General features: G+C 49.1%; 2 protein-coding genes and 1 long non-coding RNA gene across 3 annotated transcripts; 2 read left to right on the top strand and 1 right to left on the bottom strand.

Annotated features, from left to right (window-relative positions):
- The first annotated feature begins 649 nt into the window (after positions 1 to 649).
- Positions 650 to 5,848, top strand: LOC143908496 (uncharacterized). Its single transcript, XM_077426181.1, has one exon. It carries the CDS (start codon positions 650 to 652, stop codon positions 5,846 to 5,848), a length of 5,199 nt encoding a protein of 1,732 aa, XP_077282307.1.
- A 3,858-nt stretch (positions 5,849 to 9,706) lies between these two features.
- LOC143908495 (uncharacterized) lies at positions 9,707 to 11,830 on the top strand. The gene has a single exon (XM_077426180.1). It carries the CDS (start codon positions 9,707 to 9,709, stop codon positions 11,828 to 11,830), a length of 2,124 nt encoding a protein of 707 aa, XP_077282306.1.
- Positions 11,831 to 17,016: 5,186 nt separating this feature from the next.
- Positions 17,017 to 18,213, bottom strand: LOC143908502 (uncharacterized). The gene is made up of 3 exons (XR_013260166.1): positions 17,869 to 18,213; positions 17,569 to 17,672; positions 17,017 to 17,307 (listed from the first exon to the last, which is right to left on the bottom strand). It is a non-coding gene; the product is annotated as an uncharacterized LOC143908502 (long non-coding RNA).

The following is an 18,213-nucleotide window of genomic DNA, read 5'->3' as shown; positions in this document are numbered from 1 at the left end:
AACGTTTAACGATAGCGAAGTCGAAAATATTCAGCACGGCAATTGCGAGCAACGAGACTTGAGCAATATCGCCGTGACTTTCGACGGGACGTTTAAATGAGTAAACAGTGGAGACAAAGCATTCCTTGTTCGCTTTGTTTCCTCTGTTTATAATTATCGATCGCTCATCTCTCGGGGACTTCTCTCGGTTAAGCGTGTATCGAAAAGCCTCGAATTTGCGAGAAGCCCCCGAGAGCTTAAAGAGACACGCGCTCTTGGCGACGGCAACAGTCGCTCTCAGCTTCCCGAGTTGCCGCTGTCAATATCGAGTTGCTTGCTCCTGTTTTCGCGTACACTTAATAGATAGAGTTGCTCGCTCGTTCGCTTGCTTTATTCGCACTGCCTGCATCGGCGCTTGCTTGCGCTTTCGCGACGCGATATCTACCATCGTTATAACTGCGATACAGTTTGTAAATAGTGTATATAGAAAATAAACTGTGCTTGTCCGTCAATTCTGCTCTTTGCCTGTCTCTTCCTACGCGGTTCGTGTCCTCGCTCGCGCGCTCAGTCCGCTTCCGAACATTTTGGTCCTTCGAGCCGGATACCGGGATCCGGCGCGGTCGGTGAGTGAAAAGTGATCGAATCCGCACTTCGTCGAAATACCGACGCAATGAGCAAGGAAGCTACGACGAAGGAGACGGTCATTAGAGAGATGGAAGGAATCATCCGCAGTCAGCATGATCTTCACGGGCGCATTGCTCGCTCGTACGATAATTTAAAGAAAATGGGCTCTACTAACATCACGATCGGGTTGGTGGAGGCCCGCCTACAAGCCCTCGAGGCTAACTGGGCGAAATTCGAAGCTCAGCACGATAAGCTCTACGCTTCTTTCTGGGAAAGTCTGACGGAGCACGACTACGAGAAAAGGAACGTGCCCGCGACTGTGGAAGAGGCCTATCTAGTGCAAAAGGGGATGTTTCTAGAAACACTTCGCAAGCTTAAGAGCAAACTTGCTACCGAGGCTCCTAGTGCTGCCCCGGCGAGCCAACCGTCGCGTACGACCTTGCCGCGCATCCAGTTGCCTGAATTTACGGGCAAATATGAAGCGTGGCCAGCCTTTCGCGACCTCTTTCATTCCATCATCGGGAAGGACGGCGCCACGACCTCCGTCGAGAAGCTGCACTACTTGAAGTCGTGCTTAAAGGATGAAGCTGAGCTGCTGGTGCGGAGTCTGCCCACAACGGACGAGAACTTCGACCGCGCTTGGAAGACCCTCGCCGACTACTACGAGAACAAACGCCTCCTGGTGCGTTCGTATATCTCGCAGTTTACCTCGCTTCAGAAATTGAAGGGTGAGTCCGTTTCTGATTTGCGCAAGTTATATCATTGCGTAATGAGCACCGCCGGCGCTCTCGATAGCATCGGCCGACCGATCTCGCGGAGTGAAGACTTATTCGTACATTTAATTGTGGACCTTCTCGATCCGCGTTCGCGTCGCGAGTGGGAAAACGCTATTAGCGAGACTTCGGAACCGCCGTCGTATTCCGATTTACAGCAGTTTCTCGACAGACGATTACATACGCTCGAATCGCTGCAACCGGTCAAGACGGAAGGCGCCTCTTCCGCGAAGGCGGGGGGGAACTCCGCTCAACAAACGCGAGCCCTGCATGCTAAAAAGCAGGAGAACAAACTCGGCCGCTGTTCAATGTGCCAAAAGGGGCATTTCATAATGTTTTGTGCCGCGTATAAAGGAAAGACTGCCGCGGAGCGAAAGCAGCATATTGAGGCGAGCAATTTATGCTTCAATTGCCTCGGGAAGCATAAACTGAGCGAATGCGCGTCGACGCGGACCTGCTCTGTATGCGATGCCCGACATCATACGAGCCTCCACGACGCGTACTCCGGCGGGGAAGTGGCTAAGACTTCGCATCTCGCGCAGAAAACCCTCGGGAAGCCGGTGGCGGTACTTCTCGCTACCGCTCGTATCCGCGTGCGCGATCGTTTCGGGATAGAGCACACCGCGCGAGCGCTCGTCGATCAAGGCTCCGAATCATCTCTCGTCTCGGAATCGCTGGTACAGCGATTGAAACTGTCCCGCGCGCCTACCTCGGTCGCGGTGTTCGGCGTCGGCGGGAAGCGTACGGGTCGCGCTCGAGGCCTCGTGGCCTTGGATATCTCGCCTCGAGACGGCGGGCCAGCCATCTCGGTGTCGGCCTTAATCCTACCTCGGCTCACTCTCTACGGCGGCGGGATCTCTGCGGACCGTGCGACGTGGCCGCATCTCCGCGGGCTAGAGCTTGCCGACCCCGACTTTGCGGCCTCGGACCCGGTGGAAATTCTGCTTGGAGCTGATGTATTCGCCGCGATTCTCCAGCCGGGCTTGCTAAAGGGCGAACCGTTCGAGCCGGTCGCACAAAGAACGACGCTGGGATGGATTATCTCGGGCGCCGCCGGTCAGGCGACCTGCGCTGAGAGATCGACGACTCTGCAATGCCACATCACTGAAGATCTTTCCAGCATCGTGAAGAGATTCTGGCAGCAGGAGGAGCTACCGGGCGGCGTACTCGCGCTTACGCCAGAGGACCGTGAGTGCGAGAACTTCTTCTCCCTCACACATTCCCGGACCGCGGACGGTCGTTACATGGTGAGACTCCCAGTCGTGGACCCGTTGCCCGATCTCAGGGGAACGCGCAGCGCGGCCTTACGAGCCCTGGCGCACATGGAGAGACGATTCGCCCGAGATGACAAATTGAAGCAGCTGTACGTCGAGTTCATGCGGCAATACGAAGAGCTTGGACACATGACGCCGGTGGCTCCGGAGGACAAAACGAAGAGACGTGTGAGCTACCTTCCACACCACGGCGTGATGCGCGAGGCGAGCACCTCGACGAAGCTGCGCGTCGTGTTCAACGGCTCGACGTCATTGCCCTCTGGTGACTCGCTCAACAAGTGTCTGCGGGTGGGACCAAACCTCCTGCCGAATCTGGCCGATGTACTGCTGCGGTGGCGTCGCTGGCGCTACGTCCTGGCTACGGATATGGAAAAGATGTACCGCCAGATCCTAGTCCATCCCGAGGATCGCGATCTGCAGCGAATTTTCTGGCGGTATAAGATTACAGACGAGATACAGGAGTATCTTCTCAACACGGTCACTTACGGGCTGACGTGTGCACCGTTCCTGGCGATGCGCTCTGTTCAACAACTTGCCGAGGACGAAAAGAAACTCTTCCCCCTGGCAGCGATCGCCCTACTGATTGACAGGTACATGGACGATGTACTCTCGGGCGCGGATACACTGGAAGAGGCTCTGGCTCTCCGGCGTCAACTCTCGGAGCTCTGCATGGCGGGCGGCTTCCCGCTCCGCAAATGGTCGGCCAACGAGGAGTCCTTGCTGACGGACGTTCCAGCGGAGCACAGGATGCAGCGCGAGCTCCGCTCTTGGCGACCGCAAGAGTCGCATGCCACTCTCGGCCTTCAATGGCATCCCTGCCTCGACAGCTTCTCTTTTGCAACGAAGACGAGTCTGGTGACGTCTTTCACGAAGAGGGCGGTGCTGTCCCTCACTGCCCGGCTTTTCGATCCGCTCGGTTGGCTGGCGCCGGTGGTAGTGAGTGCGAAGATCTTGTTCCAGGCTACCTGGCTAAGAGGACTGGACTGGGATGACCCCCTGAGCGAGACTGACGCTCTGCAGTGGAAGACCTACCAGGCGGAGCTCCCGTTGCTGGAGCAAATTCGAGTCCCTCGGAGAATCTATCCAAGCGCCAAAGGACTCGACGTCGAACTTCATGGTTTTGCCGATGCCTCCGAGAAAGCCTATGCTGCCGTGGTTTACTTGCGAGCACAGGCGCAGGACGGATCATGGCTGGTCACCTTGCTCGCGGCAAAGACCAAGGTCGCCCCTCTCAAAACCGTGGCTCTGCCTCGACTTGAGCTCGATGCGGCTGCGCTGCTCGCGCGGCTTGCTGCTCACACGAAGGTCACGCTCGAACTGCCCGAGGCGCCTCTTCATCTCTGGTCGGACGCCATGGTGGCCCTGGGCTGGATCCGAGGGCACCCTACTCGATGGAAGACCTATGTGGCCAATAGGGTATCAGCAATTCAAACGGCGGTCCCGGAGGCGCTGTGGCATCATGTGCCTGGCCGGGACAATCCAGCGGACTGTGCCTCTCGAGGTATCTCTCCCGGTGAGTTAGGAAATCATCCTCTCTGGTGGTACGGGCCGCCTTGGCTCAAGGAGGACTCTTCAGCGTGGCCCGCTACCGGAGCCATGTCGGAGACGGAGGAGCTGCCCGAAGAGCGGGTGCGAGTCCACGCAGGGGTGCCTGTCGAGTCACCAATCGAGGAGCCCGAGGAACTGCGCCGATTCTCCTCGCTTCAACGCCTGTTACGCGTGACAGCGTGGTGCCGCCGTTGGCTGCGGGGAAGGGGCGGCTCGGGGGTCGTACCAGACCGCACGACGTTCCCTTACGGTACCGAGCTGACGTCCGAGGAAATGGAGGAGGCTCGTCTTTCCTTGATCAGGCTTACGCAGGCGAACCACTTCTCCCGCGACTTAACCACGCTCCGTCAGGGCTGCTCGCGATCGTTGTCTAACTGCCTTGTAAAACTTAATCCTTTTTTAGACGCTCGAGGTCTCCTACGCGTGGGCGGCAGGATAAAACACGCCGTCCTTCCCTACGATGAACGTCACCCGGTTGTCCTGCCGGGCGCCTCACACTTTACTCAGCTGATAGTGGAGGCTTGCCACCGAAGGACAATGCACGGAGGAGTCCAGATGACGTTGAGCATGAGTCGGCAGCGCTACTGGATCCCGCGAGGCCGAGCCCTGGTGAAACGTCTGATCCTCCGCTGCGTTACTTGCGCGCGTTGGCGGGCGGCAACTCCGCAACAGCTAATGGGCAGTCTTCCCCGCGAGAGAGTAAGCCCTGCCAGGCCCTTTCTGCACACCGGCGTCGACTACGCCGGGCCAATTATGCTGAGGACTTCAAAAGGTCGAGGACAACGAGCCTACAAGGCCTTTATCTCGGTATTTGTTTGCCTCGTCACGCGTGCTGTGCATTTGGAGGTCGTGTCCGACTACACCGCGGTCGCCTTCCTGGCGGCGCTGCGCCGATTCACGTCCCGTCGCGGACTATGCAGCAGCCTCCACAGTGATTGCGGGACGAACTTCGTAGGAGCCGACAAACAGTTGCGCGCCCTCTTCACAGCCAGCAACCCTGAAGGACGACAGATCGCTGGCCAGCTAGCCAGCGACGGAATCAAATGGCGATTCAACCCGCCATCCGCTCCTCACTTTGGTGGCCTCTGGGAGGCCGCCGTAAAATCACTCAAGCACCACCTTCGGCGGGTGCTGGGCGAGACGACGCTGACTTACGAAGAGATGAGCACTCTCCTCGCTGAAATCGAAGCTTGTCTTAACTCTCGTCCATTGCAGGCATTTTCCGACGATCCCGACGACTTGGCTGTGCTCACTCCGGGGCACTTCTTGGTGGGGTCCGCCCTGATTGCCGTGCCTGAGCCTTCGCTGCTGAACGTGCCAGTGAATCGCCTCACCCGCTGGCAGCTGCTGCAGCAGATGCGGGATCACTTTTGGAAACGCTGGTCCCAGGAGTACGTGCATTCGCTGGTACACCGCCCCAAGTGGCAGAACAGAGAACCAGACGTCCAGCTCGGACGCCTCTGCCTCCTGCGGAACGAGACCACCCCGCCGACTAGGTGGCCGTTGGCTCGAGTGGTCAAGGTCCATCCCGGAGAGGACGGCCGGGTGCGCGTGGTTACCGTTCGCACCGCGACAGGCGAGCTTACGAGGCCGATCGTCAAGCTCGTCCTCCTGCCTGCGAGCGACGGGGATCCACCAGAGGAAGCCTAAAAGGGTGACGTAGCACCCCTCGTACGAACGACTGCTGGGGATCGAGGCCCCCCAGCATCGCCTTTCTTTTCATCGCGAAATCCAATTTGTTTCGGTACTTTCCGTATAAGGAAAGAATTGTACCACGAGATATTCTCTGTACAATGTAATAATAAGGAAGTTATGCGAATTTTTTTGTACTCAATTAAAATCCGACGATTGACAACCCATCCTAGTCGCGGCTGGAAATAAAATAAAATGCGTTCTCTTGCGACCGCAGCTTCTTAAAGAAGCACTACTTATGCTCTAACATCTCCATCGCTCAAGCATATTGACTTCTCGGGATTTAATACCGTTAAGTTCTGAGAACGTTAAATCCTCGCACGCCGAATGTTGTGACCGCGAGGTAAACACCAGCGCGCGCGAGACCGGGTCAACGACCCGCTAGTACGGAATGCGCTCTTGCCGTTGAACATTGAGTGTCGCACTCATTTCGTCAGCCGCTCTGACGAGGCGGGCGGTATGTTTAAGATTGCTTAAACGTTTAACGATAGCGAAGTCGAAAATATTCAGCACGGCAATTGCGAGCAACGAGACTTGAGCAATATCGCCGTGACTTTCGACGGGACGTTTAAATGAGTAAACAGTGGAGACAAAGCATTCCTTGTTCGCTTTGTTTCCTCTGTTTATAATTATCGATCGCTCATCTCTCGGGGACTTCTCTCGGTTAAGCGTGTATCGAAAAGCCTCGAATTTGCGAGAAGCCCCCGAGAGCTTAAAGAGACACGCGCTCTTGGCGACGGCAACAGTCGCTCTCAGCTTCCCGAGTTGCCGCTGTCAATATCGAGTTGCTTGCTCCTGTTTTCGCGTACACTTAATAGATAGAGTTGCTCGCTCGTTCGCTTGCTTTATTCGCACTGCCTGCATCGGCGCTTGCTTGCGCTTTCGCGACGCGATATCTACCATCGTTATAACTGCGATACAGTTTGTAAATAGTGTATATAGAAAATAAACTGTGCTTGTCCGTCAATTCTGCTCTTTGCCTGTCTCTTCCTACGCGGTTCGTGTCCTCGCTCGCGCGCTCAGTCCGCTTCCGAACATATATGTACCGATATCTTCAAGTATCGATATTTTTGATAATTATTTTTACGTCAGACATAATTTTAATTCATCCAATTTTTATTGTGTCTAGACATAAATTTAATTTAGCGATTTTTATTATGTCATGACATAATTCTAATTCTGCCGCTAGGAAAATTTTAAGTCGATTCTTATGAATCAAGCTTGAATTCAATGTCTAGGTGTCCCAGGTTGCCAAAGACGAGGTCCACATAGTGCGCTTTATAGTTTTCGGTGTCCAGGTGTATTAATACCTTGAATTCGATGGCCACGTGTTCCAAGTTGCCGATGACGAAGTCCACATAGTGCGCTTCGTAGTTTTCGGTGTCTACATGTATTAATACCTCGAATTCGATATCTACGTGTCCTACATTGGGTGCGTTCAGCCGATACTCCGCTAGCCTAGCAATCGTGAGCAGTTGCTCGTTCTTGCTCGTTTCCTCTCTTTTGACCTAATGGATTAAAAGGAGAGGAAACAAGCGAAAACAAGCGAGTCACGGCTAGCAAACTATCGGCTGAACGCAACCATTCAGATTTAAAGTTATTAATACACCTAGACACCAAAAACTATGAAACGCACTATGTGGACCTCGTCATCGGCAACCTGGAACACGTAGATATCGAATTCGAGGTATTATTACACCTAGACACCGAAAACTATGAAGCGCACTATCTGGATCTCGTCATCGGCAACCTGGGACACATGAACATCGAATTCGAGGTATTATTACACCTAGACACCGAAAACTACGGAGCGCGATATCTGGATCTCGTCATCAGCAACCTGGGACACCTAGACATCAATTTCAAGGTATTACTACACGTAGACACCAAAAACTACGGTGCGCACTATGTGGACCTCGTCATCGGCAACCTGGGACACCTAAACATTGAATTCAAGGTATTAATACACGTAAACACCGAAAACTACGGAACTCACTATCTGGACATCGTCATCGGCAACCTGGGACACCTAGACATCGCATTCAACGTATTATTACACCTGGACACTGAAAACTACGAAGCGCACTATGTGGACCTCGTCATCGGCAACCTGGGACACGTAGACATCGAATTCAACGTATTATTACACCTGGACACCGAAAACTATGAAGCGCACTATCTGGATCCCGTTATCGGCAACCTGGGACACGTGGACATCGAATTCAAGGTATTAATACACGTAGACACCGAAAACTACGGAGCGCACTATGAGGACCTCATCGTCATCGGCAACCTGGGACACGTAGACATCGAATTCAACGTATTATTACACCTGGACACCAAAAACTATGAAGCGCACTATCTGGACCTCGTCATCGGCAACCTGGGATACCTAGACATCAAATTCAAGCTTGATTCATAAGTGTTTAGGATTAAGGTAAAATCAGGTGGCAGGGCGCTGTCGCGAAAGTAATCGCCCCTGGCGCAAGCACAAACAACCCTCGGGCTTGACTCGACCTTATCCGAGATCACCCGAGTATCGCGCTACCGTTTCGACAGCGCGATTGCAAAACGCGCACGCGTATTCCGAAATATGTATACCGCGCAACGCGTTACATCGCGGATCGATGTGATTCGCCCTTCGTGAGGCCCATACCCCCGCCGAGGGTCTCCTATCGGGACGAAGGATAATCGATATCGATCCGCGCTCTCTTCTGTTCTCTGCCGCGAAAAGAGACACATCGAGCCGGGCGTTCGCGACATTGTGCCTATCGGGAGTGGTCTCGACCGCCAGTGCGTGAAGTCCGTAATCAAGTTTCATCGCGAGCCGCATCCGTGAGATCGCCGCGTGAAACATCTCGAATCGCTCTTTCGCTCGTGCCGCGAAGAGTGAGCCGTTTTCCGACTGCGAGGAATTCGGTATTTGGGAACGCGAGACGCCCTGTGCGAGAGTAGTTTCGAGCGTACAAGTGTTGTCGCGAGCGGCATTAGTCGTCGCGCAATATCTCTCGTCAGACGAGATTGACGAGTTGTCGCCCGCAATCGAGTGGGCAACGAGCACAAACAGATCACGTGATCACCGCGTGCGGTACCGTGATCCTCATCTAAAAGAACGTACAGACGGCGAACGAGACCGTCACATGAAGTCAGCCCGGGTATCGTGATTGCAACAAGTGTTGTGATAACCGAGCGTAAGTGCAAGCGAGCACTTCTCAATAACTCAGCGTAGGGAGCTCGATCCCGATATCGACCCCTCTCTCGCGGCCATCTTGACGTGCCGCGCCGTTCGTGAACACGGACCATCATCGTGAATGTAAAGCGTATAGTGATTGTGTAAAAAGCGAACTCACTATCGCGTACCCGAGACCAAGGGAAAGCCTGAGCATCTCGCACCTCGTGACCGCGGTCGCTCGTCTGCTTCGCGCCAAGATATCCGTTGACCGCGAGCAAGATCTCCGGACGCGAGGGCGGTCATCTACCGCTCTACAAGATTTCCGGTTCGCGAGCCACGCAGACCGAAGGAGCGACTCAAGATTTCCGTCCCGCCATCCCGCGAATGCTCCGGGTGCTCGGGTGCGTGAATGCGAGAAGTACTCTATGTGCAATAAAGTGTGTTTGTCAGAAAACCCGGCGAGCGTTTTTTGAACCCTCTTTTCGCTACGTCCTTGGTTCTTGCCCCGCGCCCTGGACAGGGTGGTCCCGGCATACTTCGTGTCCCGAGGGTACCTCGGTCGCGCACGAAACATCTGGTCCTTCGAGCCGGATCGAGGCAATTCTCGTAGCGAAAAAGATTAATCAAGCACATTGACCGGCACCATGAGTGAGCAGCTGCTCGACAAGCAGTCTCAGCGATTGCGAACCGTCAATCACGCGCTCGAAAACTTCAAGAAGATTGGCAAGAAAAACTTGACGATAGCCAAGATTCGTAGTCGCATCACTGATTTGAAGGACGTCTGGGCAACAATCCGGGATGGACACTTCGCCCTTCGAGCCGCTATTCCTGCTGCGGAACGAGTGAATCACGAGTACTTCAAGGATCAACATTATGAGGTCTACGAGGAGAAGTACAGGACCGCCTTGGACTACATGCACGAGTGTCTGGAGGAATTGGATCCGTATGTAAGTCCGAACCAGTCTGTCAGTTTCGGGCCGCATTTCCCCACAAGTCCGTCGTCCGCGTTTTCTTTGTCTCATCTTCCGCCGATAAACCTTCCTCCGTTTGACGGGAAGTACGAGGAATGGGAGAGCTTTCGTGATCGGTTTGCGTCTCTTATAATTAATAATAAAGACGTCTCAAATTTCTCGCGTATGCATTATCTCATTTCATGCCTTCAGGGTCGCGCTCTTGAGTGTGTGAACGATATCAGTGTTACCGCGGAGAATTTCGACATTGCGTGGAGTACGTTAAACGCGCGATTTGAAGACAAACGTCGTTTGATCAATATTCACATGTCGACGCTGCTGAATTTGCCAGCGGTCGCGAAAGAATCCGCTCTTGAGTTGCAATCATTACGCGATAAAATAAATTCCGCCGTTGCAGCTCTCGACAAATTGAATCGTACGCCTGAAGAGTTATGGAGCGATATTCTCATCAGTCTCGGGTCACAAAAACTCGATGCAGTTACGCGAAAGGCATGGAATTTAAAGTTTGGTGAAGCTCGACATCCTCCGTCATACGATGACTTTAAACAATTCTTGGATAATCGAATCCGAGCTCTCGAAAATTGGAAGCTCCCCCTTTCTTCCTCCGATAAAGCGAAAAATTCGAATGCGCAAAAGATTAGTGCTAACGTGTGCGCGAAATCGTTTCCGCCGTGTTCGTTGTGTAAAGCGAAGCATGCTTTCTACGTTTGTCCGAAATTTACCGAGAAGAGTCCGAATCAGAGGCGAGAACTTGTGCAGAAAGAGAAACGGTGTTTCAACTGTTTAAGTTCAAATCACGGGGCAAAAACGTGCTCCAGTAAATATTCATGCCGTCTTTGTCAGAGAAAACATCACACGTTGCTCCATGTAGATTCCGACTCTTCCTCGAAACCCGCAGAGGTCACGGCGTCAACCGACACGCCGAAACAAAGTGAAACGCCCAGTAGCGAAGTGAGCTCATTGTTTGCGTCTTCGCACACCACTCGTTCGCATGTTTTGCTCGCGACAGCTTGGCTTACCGTTAGCGCGTCTTCGGGCCGTTCTGTGATTGTAAGAGCCTTGCTTGATCAAGGCTCCGAAATGACCTTTATAACCGAGAAACTCGCGCAGTGTTTACGGCTGAAGAGAGTTCGAATGCCAACTTCGGTTTCGGCCGTCGGGTGTGTAAATGCCGGGACGTATCGATATGCCGCGCGAATAACGATCTCGCCGAAAGGTAAACAGACTCCGGCATTCTCGACGACCGCATTGATTTTGAAATCGCTAACGGCATACGCGCCAAAACGTTTGCCGCTCAAGGCGACGTTGGCTCATCTCGAGGATCTCCCATGGGCTGACCACGACCCCATGAGCGCAGATCCCATTAGCATTATCGTAGGTGCGGAATTGTATAGCGCTCTCATTAAAGACGGAATTCGAAAAGGGGCGGTGGGACAGCCTATCGCTCAAAATTCGATATTGGGATGGGTAATATCGGGACCTATCACTTCTAGTCAGGTGGCCTCACATGCCATCTCGGTTGAATCGTCACACGATCGACCTTCGTATACTGTGAATGCTCATCACAGTCTCAATTCCTTGTCGCTCGATCAGGAACTCCGACGGTTTTGGGAGGTCGAAGAGATTCCGCGAAAGATGACTCTCACTCCCGAGGACGAAAATGCGAAGAGCATTTTCGCCTCACTCATTCACGCTGTCCTGACGGACGCTATATTGTACGTCTTCCATTTAAGGAAGGCCCTCCGATCGAAATCGGACATTCTCGCGCTATCGCCGAGAAATATCTTAACGGGTTAATTCGGAGATTTGATGCTCATCCTGCGCAACGGGACGAGTACTCCGAATTTCATCGCGAATATGAAGCTCTCGGGCACATGAGGGAAGTGCCCGCTTCCGACTCCAATGATACGCAATGCGTTTTCATTCCGCATCATCCCGTTATCCGGGAAGACAGTAAAACTACGCATCTGCGTGTCGTTTTCAACGCGTCATGTCCCTCTTCTAACGGATCATCATTGAATGATCATCTTCTCTCGGGTCTTACACTTCAACCCGATTTGCCAGTTGTCATTCACCAGTGGCGGCAACATCGATTTGTGTATACGAACAACAAACCATTAAATGCTAAAAGTCCGCTCTTATCGTTAAATCCATTTGTGGATCACGAGGGATTGCTTAGAGTCGGAGGACGCTTGAAAAACGCTCCGATCTCATTTAATTCTAAGCATCCAATTTTACTCGCGTCACATCCGTTAGTGACTCTACTCATTCGGCAAGCTCATTCGCGAATGCTTCATGCAGGCATGCAGCTCACGCTCGCAACACTGCGACAGGACTTCTGGATCTTACGAGCTCGAAGCGCGGTCCGATCGATAATTCATAAGTGCGTGGTTTGCACGCGTGAAAAGGCGGTCGTGCCCCAGCAGCTCATGGGAGATCTTCCTACTCTGCGAGTGTCTCCGCCATCGCGCAGTTTCTCACATTGCGGTCTCGATTACGCGGGACCCGTACAAGTTCGCGCTTCCGGTGGCCGCGGAATTAGTTCACGAAAGGCGTATATCGCGTTGTTTGTGTGTCTTGCAACCCGCGCGATCCATTTAGAATTAGTAGGAAATTATTCCACACCCGCGTTTCTAGACGCCTTTTCTCGATTCTGCGCTCGTCGAGGATTGCCGGAGTCAATGTACTCCGATAACGGGACAACGTTTGTCGGAGTCAATAAAGAGTTATACCAAGCATATCGCGCAGCCGTTAATGATCCGAATTTTCTCAACGCCACCGCTTCCGATAATGTCCAATGGCATTTTATTCCCCCGTCTGCGCCACATTTCGGTGGTTTATGGGAAGCCGGAGTCCGGAGCGTGAAACATCATCTCCGTCGGGTACTCCAGGATCACACGCTCACGTTCGAAGAGCTTACGACTTTGTTGTGCCGAATCGAGGCGTGTCTTAATTCGCGTCCTCTCGCTCCGTTGAAAGATACGCTCAATGATTACGAGGTCTTAACGCCCGGACATTTTTTAATCGGATCGGCGATCACGGTCAATCCGGAGCCATCGCTATTAGATTTGCATGAAAATCGGTTGTCGAGGTGGCAACGAGTTCGACATTTGACCGAGCGCTTTTGGAAATTGTGGCAAACAGATTACGTTAACACGTTGCAGCAGCGTGTTAAATGGCGACAATTGCAAACGCCCGTGAAAGTTGGGCAGCTCGTTTTATTGCGGAATGCCACACTGCCTCCTTGTAAATGGGAGCTTGGTCGAATTACCCAGTGCCACGCCGGTTCCGATGGATTGATTCGTGTTGTGAATGTCAAAACCGCGACGTCCGAGTATACCCGGCCGATAGTAAAACTGTGTTTGCTGCCGATTGACTGTGAGACGCGTTCTGACGAGACTTCTAGTAACGATTCGACTTCTCTTCAGCCTTCGCGTCGCTGAACTGTCTGCCACGGCGGGCGGTTCGTGATATTCCTGTTACCCTTATTGCTTAAGTCTTGTAAATAAAGTTCTGCGCCAGTATGTAAGTTTGTGTTCGATTAGCTCATAAGATTTCGTGCGTTCACATATCGACCTCCTCGAACTTCATCACATTCGAAGTCAGAAAATTTCGAAACTAAAGCTTCGAGGCGGGCGGTATGTTTAGGATTAAGGTAAAATCAGGTGGCAGGGCGCTGTCGCGAAAGTAATCGCCCCTGGCGCAAGCACAAACAACCCTCGGGCTTGACTCGACCTTATCCGAGATCACCCGAGTATCGCGCTACCGTTTCGACAGCGCGATTGCAAAACGCGCACGCGTATTCCGAAATATGTATACCGCGCAACGCGTTACATCGCGGATCGATGTGATTCGCCCTTCGTGAGGCCCATACCCCCGCCGAGGGTCTCCTATCGGGACGAAGGATAATCGATATCGATCCGCGCTCTCTTCTGTTCTCTGCCGCGAAAAGAGACACATCGAGCCGGGCGTTCGCGACATTGTGCCTATCGGGAGTGGTCTCGACCGCCAGTGCGTGAAGTCCGTAATCAAGTTTCATCGCGAGCCGCATCCGTGAGATCGCCGCGTGAAACATCTCGAATCGCTCTTTCGCTCGTGCCGCGAAGAGTGAGCCGTTTTCCGACTGCGAGGAATTCGGTATTTGGGAACGCGAGACGCCCTGTGCGAGAGTAGTTTCGAGCGTACAAGTGTTGTCGCGAGCGGCATTAGTCGTCGCGCAATATCTCTCGTCAGACGAGATTGACGAGTTGTCGCCCGCAATCGAGTGGGCAACGAGCACAAACAGATCACGTGATCAAAACCCCCTGGGGGGACCGTTATCCTCATCTAAAAAAACGGGACACGGCCGGAAAAAAAACCCTCACATAATCAGCCCGGGGATCGGGATTTTCAACAAGTGTTTTTGAAAAAACCCACGTAAAATTTTTAAACGAGCACTTCCCCAATAACTCAGCGTAGGGAGCTCGACCCGATATCCCCCCCCCCTTTTCGCGGCCATCTTGACGGGGGCCCCGCCGTTCTTACATCCCCGGGGGATCATCGTGAATGTAAAAACGTATATTTATTGTTTAAAAAAAGGGGGAAACCCCCCTATCGCGTACCCAGACCCCCAAGGGGGAAAAAATGACCTCTCCCCCCTCGGACCGCGGGGGGCCCCCGTCTTTTCGCGCCCCAAATATCCTTGACCGCGAGCAAAAAACTCCGGGGCGCGAGGGGGTCCCCCCCACCGCTCTACAAAATTTTTCCCCGGGTTTTTTGAGCCACGCAACCGAAGGACGACTCAAGATTTCCGTCCCCCATCCCGCGAATTTTTTTCCCGGGGGGTCGGGGGGTGAATGCAGAAGTAAATCTATGTGCCAAAAAGGGGGTTTGTCAAAAACCCGGCGAGCGGGGTTTTTTTTTCCCTCTTTTCGCTACGTCCTTGGTTTTTTTCCCCGCCCTGGGCAGGGGGGGCCCCCCATCCCCTTTCCCCCTCCCGGGGTAACCCCGGGCCCCCCACGAAACAAAAAAAAACGACCCTTTTTTTAAATTTTTTGCGGCATTTTTGCCCCCGTAAAATTTTTTAGAGAACCCCCTTTTTTTTCCCCCACTCAAAAATTTTATTATACAAGCTTTTTTTTTCCCCCAAAAAACGACTTTTAAAAATTTTTCCCCCCCGGCACTTTCGGGGCCCAAAAATAGAAACCTTCTTTTTTTCCCCCGATCAAATATATATTATTACCTAATTTTTCCTAATAAAATCTTCTTCCCAAAACCCCCAATCTGTATCGACCTAATTTCGAAAAAAGGGGGGCGATATCGAAACTGGGGGGAAAACCCCCCGCCATGTCCCCCAAAATGAAAATGCGTTTTCTTTTTTGTTTCATGTAGTTTTTTTAAAAAAAAGAGAGCGGTCCCCCGTAAAGGAAAAAAACTTTAAAAAAAAAATTTTTCTTTTGGGGGGTTTTGGGGGAAAAAATGGTTTAGTGCCCCCGGAAATTTTAAAGGGGAAACCCCCCCTTCCCCAATTTTTGCAATATTTAAATTGGGTTTTTTCAAAATTTTAAACGGAATTCAAACATTTGGTTTTTAATACTCCAAAAAACCCCCCGCGTTTCCCCTTTTAAAAAAGTTGGTCTTTCCTTTGGGGTTAAAAAAACCCAAAACTAGTTTGGGCTTGGGGGTTTGAACCCAAAATTTTAATTCCCGGAAATTTTTTTTAAAAATTTTTTGGGAAATTTTTTTTTAAATTTTTTAAAAATTTTTTTTTCCTTTTGTTTTTTTTTAAAAAATTTTGAAAAACCAATTTTAAAACGTTGTTTTGGGAATTGGGATTTCCCGCTTGGGTTTTTGCGGTTTTTTGTTGGCCTGCCCCCGGCAAAAACCCCGTTTAAAATTCCTTTGGGGATTAGACCCCCGGGGTTTGGAAAAATTCCCCCATTTTCCGCCCTTTAAATTGGGAAAATTTTGAAATGGAACCCCTTTAAAAATTGGGGGGGAAAACCCTGAAAAAGTTTCCTAGGGGACTTGGGTTGTCCTTTTCCATTTTAAAAACGCACAAAAAAGGTTTTTGGGCCATTTTTTTCCCAAAATTCCCAAAAACCTGTTTCGAAAAATTTTAAAAAAAAATTTCCCCCCGGGTTTTTGTAATATTAAATATCTGAAAAAGAATACGAAAAAACCCCATTTTTCGTAATAAAATTCGGGGAAAATGGAAAATTTTCAAATTCGAAAATTTCCCCCACCGGGGGGGTTTTTGCTAATTTTTTTGAAAGGGGGGGAAAAACCCCAAAAAATTTTTTTAAAAAAATTAATTTTTTTTATTTTTGGTTTTAAAAACCCCTTTAAATTTAAAAACCCCCAAAAATTTTTTGGAATTTAAAAAAAATTTTTAAAATTTTTAAAAAATTTAAAAAGTTTTTTGAATTTAAATTAAAATTTTTCCCCAAGTTTTTTTTTGCCAAACAATTTTTAAAAAATTTTTGGGGGTTTTCCTTTTTCCTTTTTTCCCCAAAAATCTTCCCCCTACCCCCTGGGAAAAAAATTATATGGAAAAAGTAAAACCAAATAAAAAAAACCCCCTTTTTAAAATTTCAAGGGGAGTTTTTTAAATTTTTTTTATTTTCTTTAAATTTTCGGGATTTTTATGGGCTAAAAGTTTTTTTGTGTAAAACTTTTTAAAAGGGGGTTAAAAGTTCAGTGGTTTTTCCCAAAAAATTTTTTTAATAAAAATTTTTTTTTTTCCTTTTTTTCAATTTTCCCCAATTTTCAAAAAATTTTTTTTTTTTTTTTGGGGCCAAATTTTTAATAAATTTTTTTTTTTCTTTTTTTTTTTTGCAAATTCCGAAAAAAATTTTTTTGAGGAAAAAATTTTTTAAAAACCAAATAGCAGAAAATCCCCAATTTTTTTCCCAAAGTTACCCCTTTTTTAATTTATTTAAAAAATTTTTAAAAATTTTTTAAAACTATTGCAACAGTATATTCTTGAAACCAAATCAAGTCAAAAAGTTTTGTACCACTTTTCACTCCGACGAACATTTATTGACAAACATCTATTGTAAGTTAAATATTGAAAAAAATACTGTTTTCCTTGAATATCTCAAAAAGTATAAGGCAAATAAAAAAATGTTTCAGACAAAAGTTGTTCATATTAATTAGTAAAAAAAAATGATACCATAAAAAGGGGGTTTCTATTTAAATAATTTGACTTGGATCCTATTAGGCTTAACACAGGTCCCGGACTCAAAATCTAATAAAATTGTCTATTGGTCCTCCTTGAACTCTCTAACTTTTATCTGAAATATTTTTCCAATAAATCAATACTTTTTAAGATAATTATAGCAGAGATGAGTGGCACACGAAATAAAAATCACCCTGTTTATTTCATACATAATTACATATTAAAACATAAGAGTACGGGGTTAAGTATGACGTGTTCCGATATTCACTGTCTATACTGAAAATCTATGGTTAATGTTATATATATACTTTAAATTTTTAGTACTGGATATTAAAATATTGGAACGCAGTTTATACCAAGTTTAAATTTTTCTTACTTATGTATCTAATAAATGAAGCTGTCGCTCAGAAGAGTTTGATAGAAATTAAACTGCTTGGTGCTGCTCTGCGTGAACTTCCACTGATGGAAAGCAACGTAACACTGCAACATAATACAAAAACAGTAATTATTATTTCCATCTAATTATATATTTTAAACATAAAAGTAGGTTAAGTATGAATCTGTATTGTGATATTGTGATATATAGTTGATGTTACACGTATACTTTGGATTTTCAGTATTGACGATTAATATTGGAAAGTATGGTTTATATCAAATTTAATATTTTCTTACTTACATATCTAATAAATAAATCTTTTGCTCTTCTATCAAACTACTTGGTGCTGCTCTGGACTGCATGAACATCCACTGATGGAAAACAATACTGTAACATATAGCATAAGAACAATAATTATTATAAAATCATGTAAATGGTTAAATAATTATAAACAGAATAATAAATTTTTTTCGCCAGTATATAGAATAACAATTAAAGTAATTTAAATCGACCTGACTGGCAATATATATAACGTCTTTCCGATATGAACATTGAAAAACTGTGAGCCAACTTGGTTTGTCGGATTCACACAGCACTTTTTTCAGATCAATATCGAGACATTATTAATTTTGACCATGGTTTTGG

Source organism: Temnothorax americanus, unplaced genomic scaffold (assembly GCF_048541705.1).
Source record: "Temnothorax americanus isolate GAGA-0224 unplaced genomic scaffold, ASM4854170v1 Scaffold97, whole genome shotgun sequence".
NCBI classification, from domain to species: Eukaryota; Metazoa; Arthropoda; class Insecta; order Hymenoptera; family Formicidae; genus Temnothorax; species Temnothorax americanus.
Note: the sequence above shows the minus strand (reverse complement) of the source record. Positions and strands in the feature narration are given on the sequence as shown.